The sequence below is a fragment of the Carassius gibelio genome, chromosome A3 (genome assembly GCF_023724105.1).
Source record: "Carassius gibelio isolate Cgi1373 ecotype wild population from Czech Republic chromosome A3, carGib1.2-hapl.c, whole genome shotgun sequence".
Taxonomy (NCBI): domain Eukaryota; kingdom Metazoa; phylum Chordata; class Actinopteri; order Cypriniformes; family Cyprinidae; genus Carassius; species Carassius gibelio.
This window is the reverse complement of record NC_068373.1, coordinates 22,493,542-22,502,883: the sequence shown is the minus strand read 5'-3', so window position 1 is coordinate 22,502,883 and position 9,342 is coordinate 22,493,542. Positions and strand designations below refer to the sequence as shown.

Sequence of the window (9,342 nt, the reverse complement as noted above, 5' to 3'; positions counted from 1 at the left end):
AACCTATTAAAAAAAAAAAAAAAAAAAAAAAAAAAATCTGGATAATTCAGTGATTTTTTTTTAAAATAATGCATCAAACAAAATGGAGAACCTGCAGGGAATCACTAATTGTAAAAGCAAAGAAAAAATAATTTACTGGTCCAACAGCTCAGAGATGTTTTGATGCCCACTCCTGTTTTGCACCCAAAATCTCAAATGTCTCTAATGTGATCACACATTTACACTGCTTATGTATAACATCCACTCTTAAAATCAAATGTATAATGAAGACTAAAGTGTGTAGTGTTCTGGTTAAGAGGTATGATCAATAGAGTGTGAAATAAACACTTTAAAATAATTTATTTCAAAAGACATCTAGATTGATTGACAGATTAACATGATAGCTATATAAAATATTTACATGAAGCACCACTTGCCAAAACGGCACAAAAGTCCATCTATGAAGCATAATACAGAGTGACGCGCAACAGAAAAACAACGACAACATAACAGCCGTCAGATGTGTTGACTTGGGAAGTAGAAGCTTCATATGCTGGACATGTGCAGCTCACTGGGACATTATTGGTGCTTGTGTGCAGATTGAGGCAGATTACAGTTGACCAGTGCCACCTCACATTAAGACAGACAGCAGCTGGTCTCTTTGACAGCTCCTCCCTGTGGATTGAGAAGAGAAGTAGAGATCTAGTATTTAATCACTGTAGTAGCATCATTCACAGACATAATGGTAAAACCTGACTGATGGTGACTTGACCTAAATCAAGTCCTGGTGATATGGTAAATCATTTAAATGGATACATGCAATTCAGTGTATGGTTATTAAATAAATCTGATTAATTTTATTATTAAGTAAACTTTATTTGTTTTTGGCCAAAACCTTAGCTTCAGTGTTTTTCGATAATATTTTGTTATTATTCATATTAACAAGATGACAATTACACAAATATCAAGCCAAGCGTTTTATTCAAATTCACACTTCAAAGGGACCATCTCTGCAAAACAGTAAAAGTACACATGCTTGCTTCTGGAATCATCAATCTGAATTTATAAGACATGCAAACCAAGGCCAGTTCAAAAGCACACCCCCATAAAATTGGAAAGATCATTTTAATTGATAAGCAAACATTTTTTTCTCTTTTAAGAGTTTCTTGTTTAATTAACAGTCTCTCTGTAAATATTGCAATGTTATTGCATTCCCAGATGCACACCCAGGTGTTACCGCTCACCCAAGATGTGTCAGATGTTGATACTTAATGTTGATATTCAATACAAACCATATAATAGAACCCAGCACCCAGAATATTAGACGTAAACAGAGATGCCACTAGGGCTATGTACCTAAATGAGGTCCTGTTAGCATAGTATGCTACTGACTGCTAAGGTTTCTGGCTACCTGTTGTCTCTGCTGCTGTCTCCTGTATTCTTCTTCACTAGCAGCGAGAGCCTGAGCTAAGGCCAGATCCTCCTGCTCCTGAGGGCTGAAATGCACAAAGTTAGCTACTAGCATAGATTTCAGATTTCAATATTACAGTTAAACCGTTTTCTTTCTTTCTTTTTTTATTTTTTTTAAATAGCACACTTCCAATACTAAATGTTATGTTCAAAAATCATTTTAAAATCTTTATGGTTTATTATTAGGGCAGAAGAGGTCAGAAATACCTCAGAGTAGGTTGGCTTGCCCGAGCTGTTTCAGCCAGTGACATTTCTAATGCTCTCTGAAGGGCCTGTTCCTCCGTCTGTGAAATAAAACACAATTCATGGTTTAAATATAGTCAAACTCAGTTTAAAGATTGACAGTGTATTTGAAATGAAGTTCAAAATGAGCAACATACCAGGCCGACTTGAAATGATGCTGATGATGGAATTACATTCTGCGCTGTTGGAGACACCATCGGAGAAGACACAGCATTTATCCTTTGTGCACTGAGGGACAACAGAGAGTAATAAGAGCCTGAGAAAAACACTCAAGTGACTTGTATACACTCCCATTAAAAGTCTGAGACAGTAAGATTTTTTTTTATGAAATTGTTTTTATTAAGACATGACGCATTAAATCGATCAAAGACATTTACAGTGACAAAAAAGATTTCTGTTTAAAATAAATGCTTTTCATTTAAACTCTTTGTTCAAAGAATCTTGATAAAAAATAAATAACATTGGTTTCAACAAAAATATTTAGCAACACAATGGTTTTCAACATTAATAATAATAATAAACATCTCGTGAGCAGCAAAACGCATATTAGAATGATTTCTGAAGGATCGTGTAATGAATCCCATTGCATGAAGAAATTATATTTTATAAAGTTATTTTAAATTGTAACAACATAAGAAAACATTACTGTTTAAACTGTATTTTATCAAATGCATGAAGCCTTGGTGAGAAGAAACGGCTTTAAAAAACATACAAAAAAATGAAGCAATCCCAAATTTCTGACTGTTAGTGTACATTCAAATAACACATCTGAAGTCAATTTTTTTTATTCCCCCCTAAAAAATATGCTTACCTACTGCTCTGATGTCTGCTTGCAGTTACTCCATTGGACATGGTCCTAGAGATCCCTCTAGTGGATGACGCCGCAGCATTACTGGAAGAGGAGGCTTGAGCCCTCATTAAAGCTGCGTGCCTGCAAAACAAACCCCAGCATTACTATCAGACTAGTCTTCCAGAGAGCTTCACTCAGCAGTATGGAAGCAAACCTATCGTACTAACCCTGATTTGGAGACTGGCTTGCCGTCAGTCTTACAGTCATGGTCGAGTGGATGTCTATGTTTGAGACAGTAGTTCAAATGGCACTGGTCACATGTCACTCGGATCATTTCCTTCTGCTTGCAGCCACCTTTGGAGCATTTATTTGTAAAGATCTGTGGGGTGGGAAACAATCAAGTCGGTATTCATTTTACAGAGATAGCATTTTCTCTCTTTCCTTTTGGTGGCTCGCCTACCTTTCGTTTCCTCTGAGCAGGGTCAGATTTGCAGTCTCTGTCTATGTGTTCCCCAACTTTGATGTCAGGCATTTCCCCTCTTCTAATGGGAATGGGGGTGTTGCACAACGGACATACAGGAACCTGGATATCCTGCACAAAGAAGCAAACATGTATAAGCCACAACATGTTTTAAGCATGGGTTAAAATATACGACGAGCCAAGATTATTATTTATTATAGACAATTATGCCCACCTTCTTATATGAAGAAGTGCACTTGTGATTTGCATAAGTTATGTGGTCTTTGCAGAAAATTTCTTCACAGGCATCACATTTCATTGGAAGAAAATCTGGAGTGTACACACAGGACAGTTAAAGTTTTATTTATCAACTAACGCTGAATCACTATGAGCTCAGCAACATTATATTAAAACCGGCTTGGTGACCTCTATGGGTTTTTCAGTGGCTGATATAAATACTTTATCCATTAAAATGTATACATACATATACACTAAATTTTGAAGTCACACAACAGAAATCAGAGTGTAATTATCAGACAGTGTTTTTGACCTCACATTGGCCACATATTGCCAAATTAATCGACCTGGATGACACATTACTCCCATGACTAGATTGTTTAAGAAAAAAAAAAAATTGTTCTGAAAACAGGATATTCCACACCTCATGAGATTTAACACATTTGCCATTCAATAAGGATCAGGCGGAGTTAGTGCGCATACACAAACATTAATAATTCACAGGCTGTACACGGCTTTATGATAAGGATGGCTAATGGTGGAAAAAGAGAGAGCACTATAGGTTTAGAAGTATTCAATTAAATAGGCTGGAAATGGTCAACAAATCACATCTAAAGTTTTTGTTACACACTCTCCAGTACTTGATTCTGATTGGTCGATCACATCACTTCTGAAAATGGCAGATGCCCAGAGCAACACTGTATAACTGACCGCTCATCCAGAAAAACTAAGCATTCATATTCCTTTATTTATCTATTTAGGATATTTGATTGGCAGCTGTGTAATACGCAGATATTATCATTAATTTCACTAAAATAACAAGCATTTCACTGTACCTTTGTTTATTTATTAATTCATAACTGTCATGGAGTTAAATTATTGCAATAATTTCAACTACTATTGCAAAAGTAAAAGCTATCTAATATATAACTGTTTTTGTAAAATACATATTTGAATAAGAAACATTGAAAGACATATTTTGTTCTGGGCTATCCAAATATACACTACCATTTGAAAGTTGATTGTTAAGACTTTTTAAAAATGTTTTTGAAAGAAAGCTGCATTAATTTGATAAGAAAAAATACAGTAAAATTTTTTTTTATAGAATTTTACATTTGAATGTACTTTAAAATATAATTTATTCCAGCCAGATCAAAGCTGAATTTTCAGCATCATAACTCCAGTCTTCAGTGTCACATGATCCTTCAGAAATCAGGCTAATATGCTGATTTCACTGTGGAAAACTATTTCTCTGCTTAATTTTTTAATGGAAACCATTTTTTTCCCCCAGGACTCTTTGAATGTTCAAAAGAACTAAATCAGAATAAAAACTTTTGTAACCATATAACTACAATGGATTTACTGTCACTTCTGAATAATTGTATTTGTCCCACCTGAATAAAAGTATACATTTCTTCCCAAATAATCAAATTAATAAATAAATCTGACCCCAAACTTTTGAACAGTAGTATACATTTTTAAAACCATTTTTATGCATCTTTTTAGAGGCCAGTGAAAATGTTGACAAGCTTGTTGTAAAAATCTGACAAATCTGACCAGGCCAATAGAAAAACGACTTCACTGAGCCCTGCTCTATGGGACATTGTTCAATCAGACATTACATTCATACCGAGACGTTTGCAGCTCTTCTCCGAGCAGTGCTCCCCGAGATCAGGAAACTCCATGACCCTCAGCTGCTGGACTGTAAACAGGACATCAGGAAATCAAACAGATTAACATCACCTCTGACCTGATATGACCAGCTGTCAGTACAAACACCAGGGGTCCACACAACGACTTAAACATGCTCTGAATGCGGAAGGAAGGCCTGGCCAGAGTTAAGATGATCTTGTTTACTATATTAGGCTCAGGCTATTACGTTACGTAACTGTTGTGGCTTTACTATGAGCACCGAACAACTAAAGCTGAATCATACAGAATAATATATTATGAACATCTCAATATATGGTTGTTATAATCGCTAAAGGTTGTTTTAAACGCTATAGTTGGAGCGAACGAAAACGATATCTTTCATGCTATTAAAATCTGAGTGAATGAACTTGACCAGAAGTTAACATCATTTAACAACAGACTGAACCGGGTGAGGTTAAATAAACACCTATTATTAAATATAGTCTAAATAGGGTGATTTATTAAGCATAGAGAAACCAGGAATGACTAACGTTACTCGTCGTTTGTTTTGCGTTAAAAAAATGTTCATTTTAACCTAGGTAACGTTGATAAAACAGTAAAGGTGTATCTTACCGAGACTGTGCGCAAATCCTCCTTGGATAACGTTAGTTACCTAGTTAAAGCTTTTAGCTTTGAGCCAAGCGCAACCGCGGTGTTTGGGCTTTTGTAAGTTGTCGTCTGCTGTTTTTTGAGATGTCATCGCTGGAGGTGTGAATCTGCTACAGGAGACTGTTGTTTCAAAATAAAAGTACTCGAGGTTTATAAATTCGGCAGTTTATGGCAGGGTGTCCCGTCGCAGCAAGCATCACGTGATTTATATGTAAGATATCTGTTTTCCTTCATTCAAATGAGTAAGATATCTAAAAGAACAATATTTATTATTGATTTGTTTTTGTTATTAGGAAAATGTTATATTCATCAAACTAAATGGAGTAGCCTAACTCAAAACTCAATTTTGCTCATTTTCAAACAGCCTTTAAATTGTAGAATCTTTTTTTTTTTTTAAATCGAAAAGCCCAAAGAACTATCTTTGCTAAATGAAATTAACATATGGTGTAAATGTGAGAAATATGTCAAGAACTTACTGTTGAATTCTCCAATTTTAAAAGTTAATAAAGTAATTAATAAATTAATAATAATAAAAAAAACAATGTGAAATGCAATGTTGCTTTTTATTAGTGGCCCGTGGTAGCTTAACTGTGCTATCCTGATTTTCAATAGATAGGGTTTTGATTCTCTTCCATACTAAGGGACATAAAAATAATCCACAGTTATAAATATTGTAAACCGAATATTGTAAATCCAGTAAACCTATATTCAGTTGTAGTTTATTCAAACTGTATAGAGAGATGGTGTGCATGCCACTTGACAGGAGTATGTGCTGCTATAACCAGCCAAACATCTGGAATGTGCCAAATGTAGAGAGTATATAGTATAAAACTCAAAGTAGTGTAAAGTAGTTCACTGGCCATCATTATAGACCTGTTCTGTGTAGTACATATGAGCCCAACAAAAGGAAAACTATTATTATCTAAAAATAAATAATATAGGCTATATATAGTTCATAAGAATTGTTTAATTTTTTTGGGCTCAAATAACTCATCTGCTTCATTTTACTAAGGCAAAATAAAAATACATAATAGCACTGACTGTTTAAGGGACTTTTACAAGTGGAACGCATCTCTGCAAAATTGTGCTTCCGGTAGTTCTGTTCCTTATTGTTTCTGGCTTCAGACAGCTGTCACGCCCTGACTAGTCACGTTCCTGCTGACGCAATCACGTTATTGCTAGAGATTTCCAGAAAATACCACCAGAGGCCATGATTCATCTAAAAAATAATAATAATAATAATAAAAAAACCTACCATAGAGTTTATATGTTATATGCGACATATTAAAATTGCGTGTTGCGTAAATAACTATAGTATGTTCTTGAAAATTTTAATATAAAAATAATACAAATAAAAACATACATGAATTAACACACAGAAGAATATACATGAGAAATTATCATGTTTAAATGAAATTTGTGAAATTATGTTAATATGTATGTTTATATAACCGTTAATTAGAATTTTTTTTAGACTGTACAGCACTTATGTCAATAGCTGCTGTTTTAAATGTGCTCTAGTATTAAGTGTTATTTAGATATCATATTTCAATCATTAATGTACTGTTAACTTCAAGGAGTAGCAAAACGTGGATCAGATACATATAGAACAACATTGTGAATTACAATAAATAATAAATGATCATTTGGTGGTTAAACTGGCATATAGATAACTCTCCAGTCCCCATTGTTGGAAAGTTAAATGTCACAATGACAGTGCTGAAAATAAATCTGGAACGTTGTGGTTGTATGTGTCATCTTGTATGACCAATAAGGGCTGTGTTTTCTCTTTTGAGTCCTGCCAGATGATGCATCACACCAGCTATCAGAGGAGGACTGGGATCACCTGTCAGCATTTTGACAGCATAGATAAGAGGTGTCAGAAAAATGGACTCTGATTGCTGCAAATCTGTTTGTTCTAATGCTTCCTGTAACAAAAGAGAATGTACAGGCAAATTACCATTGAAAATGTCAATAAGGACAAGTGTAAATGACACCTTAACATTACTAGCTATGACAGTATTTGGTCTTGAGAACAGCTTTCACAATAGTGATCATTAAGTAAAGCCATGAGTTCTGAGATACTTAATGAAACATCACAAAGTGGGATAGGAAAATTTTCTGTGCAATTTCTTGCGCTTTGCCTCTCAATTTCTCCACAAGGTGACAGTAATGTTGTTTCTTTTTCTACTTGAGCCTCCCTAAAAATGTAATACTTCTTAATTATTTTTCATTTTGGTTTCAATGTTACTGTCAATTCATACTCTGGAAATACAGGCGGTAAATTGTCTGAATTATAGTTTGTGTTTTAAATTAATTATTTCACCTGCATGAACAGAGATCATTCAATTGAAAAAGGGCATTATGTTTTATGATCTGTCACGCAAGATCTGGCATTTTGTTGTAAGGGAAACAGGTCAATTTAGCTCAAAGGGAATCATTTAAGATTTTAAAGGGAATTTGAACAGAATCACTGTTTCACGGCTGTTCACGGAGACGCGCCTGCGATTCAGTGAACGAGCCGTTTAACATCAAATCTGCGCTGGATACTAATATCCAAACTATAGTGAAAACACTATCAATTAGCACAGTAACAAGATCGGCAGTTTAAGACATTAACTTGTAAGCACAAAACACAAGATACTTCTCTTTTCAATATGAATAAGGCTTTATTAGATAAATCTAAGACATGTAAACTAATCAAACACATAAACGCACGCACACACACATTCACACAAGTTGCAGGAAGGTCGAAAGTTAGGGAAAGATGAGTTTAAGAGAATGGAAATATGTAATCCCAAGTTTACAGCAATACGTTAAATTGCATAGACATGAACAACCATCAATCACGTAATTAGCCTTTGCATTGAGTTCCTCAATGTGACTAAAATTATATTAGATACACCAGTACAACAAATATCTGGGGATACGTTGCCTTAGTTTCCTGTGAAAGGGACTCCCGTTGAAAGGGGTATCCCGGTGTCGCTGATTGGCTGGAAGTTCAGTAGTGAAGTGACGTCTTGGGAAGCCCGTGGTTGTTGGGCGTTGGCTGACAGTGCAGAGTCGTGTGCGCTGGTCGAAGTTGAACGGGCATCCGAGGTCAGGCGTTGGAGACTCGACGTTACAAAACTTAACTCAGAACACGAAACTCTCAAACGGAAAAGAAAAGAAATAAAGTTTGACGAGACTAGGTTGTGTTCCTTCTCATAGTAGCAGCAGTAGGCAGGCACGCTGGAACCGCGCTCAAAGAACAATGACGACTAACCGCATGGCTAGATGCTTATAGCTAAAGCTAGGTAGCAAAGCTACAAGCTAAAAGCTAAGAGCAGGCATGACTGATAGCAGCAGCTAGACTAGAACTAAAAAGCAGACTAAAAGCCGACATGGCTAATAGCAGCAGGCAGACTAGAACTAAAAACAAGGCATGACTAAAAACGAAATTACATCGTGTCCAAAGTATTTAAAACTTCCTGTTGGCCACCCCTCAAATGTTGCCTTGACCAATCAGATATGTTCTTGAGTCTTGGGTATCATAAATCATTTGTTTATCTTACCAAGCATGTGGTTCTTGCCTCACAGGGTCTAATTTTGGACATGATTCCTATAACATGATTATGATATATTTTACAAATAAATGATTGTCAGGACAATATCAAGCAAGAAAATGCGATTATTTGAATACTAGACATGACTAGGTATCCTATAGTTATCAAAAGACATACACAATAAGTGATTATACATGATAGTCAAATGTGTGGGTTACACATAAATGAATATGGAGTTAAGCAATGGAATGATTCATTCATAAGTCTTTTTTGAGTTCATTCTGGTCCATATATAATGTATAAAAAGGGTTTCTTTG

General features: G+C 35.3%; 1 protein-coding gene across 3 annotated transcripts; it reads right to left on the bottom strand.

Moving 5' to 3' along the window:
* Window positions 1-322: 322 nt before the first annotated feature.
* Window positions 323-5,613, bottom strand: LOC127952218 (AN1-type zinc finger protein 2A). 3 transcript variants are annotated; one of them, XM_052550640.1, is made up of 10 exons: window positions 5,445-5,613; window positions 4,810-4,881; window positions 3,178-3,272; window positions 2,943-3,074; window positions 2,710-2,861; window positions 2,504-2,623; window positions 1,830-1,920; window positions 1,657-1,733; window positions 1,336-1,475; window positions 323-654 (listed from the first exon to the last, which is right to left on the bottom strand). In XM_052550640.1, the coding sequence occupies exons 2-9, from the start codon at window positions 4,862-4,864 to the stop codon at window positions 1,364-1,366; spliced, it is 834 nt and encodes a 277-aa protein (XP_052406600.1). In that variant the 5' UTR covers window positions 4,865-4,881; window positions 5,445-5,613; the 3' UTR covers window positions 323-654; window positions 1,336-1,363. The 3 variants fall into 3 exon arrangements, 2 of the variants coding, with proteins under 2 accessions (XP_052406600.1, XP_052406596.1); XM_052550636.1 differs by having other exon boundaries at window positions 1,391-1,475; XR_008152846.1 differs by lacking the exons at window positions 323-654; window positions 1,336-1,475 and having other exon boundaries at window positions 2,508-2,623.
* Window positions 5,614-9,342: the final 3,729 nt, after the last annotated feature.

Coding starts and splice junctions, on each gene's coding strand:
- LOC127952218 (XM_052550636.1), bottom strand. CDS start 4,864: ATGGAGTTTCCTGATCTCGGGGAGCACTGCTCGGAGAAGAGCTGCAAA. Junction 3,075..3,177: donor GCACTTCTTCATATAAGAAG/GTGGGCATAATT, acceptor TTCTTTGTGCAG/GATATCCAGGTTCCTGTATG. Junction 2,624..2,709: donor AAGCCAGTCTCCAAATCAGG/GTTAGTACGATA, acceptor TTTGTTTTGCAG/GCACGCAGCTTTAATGAGGG.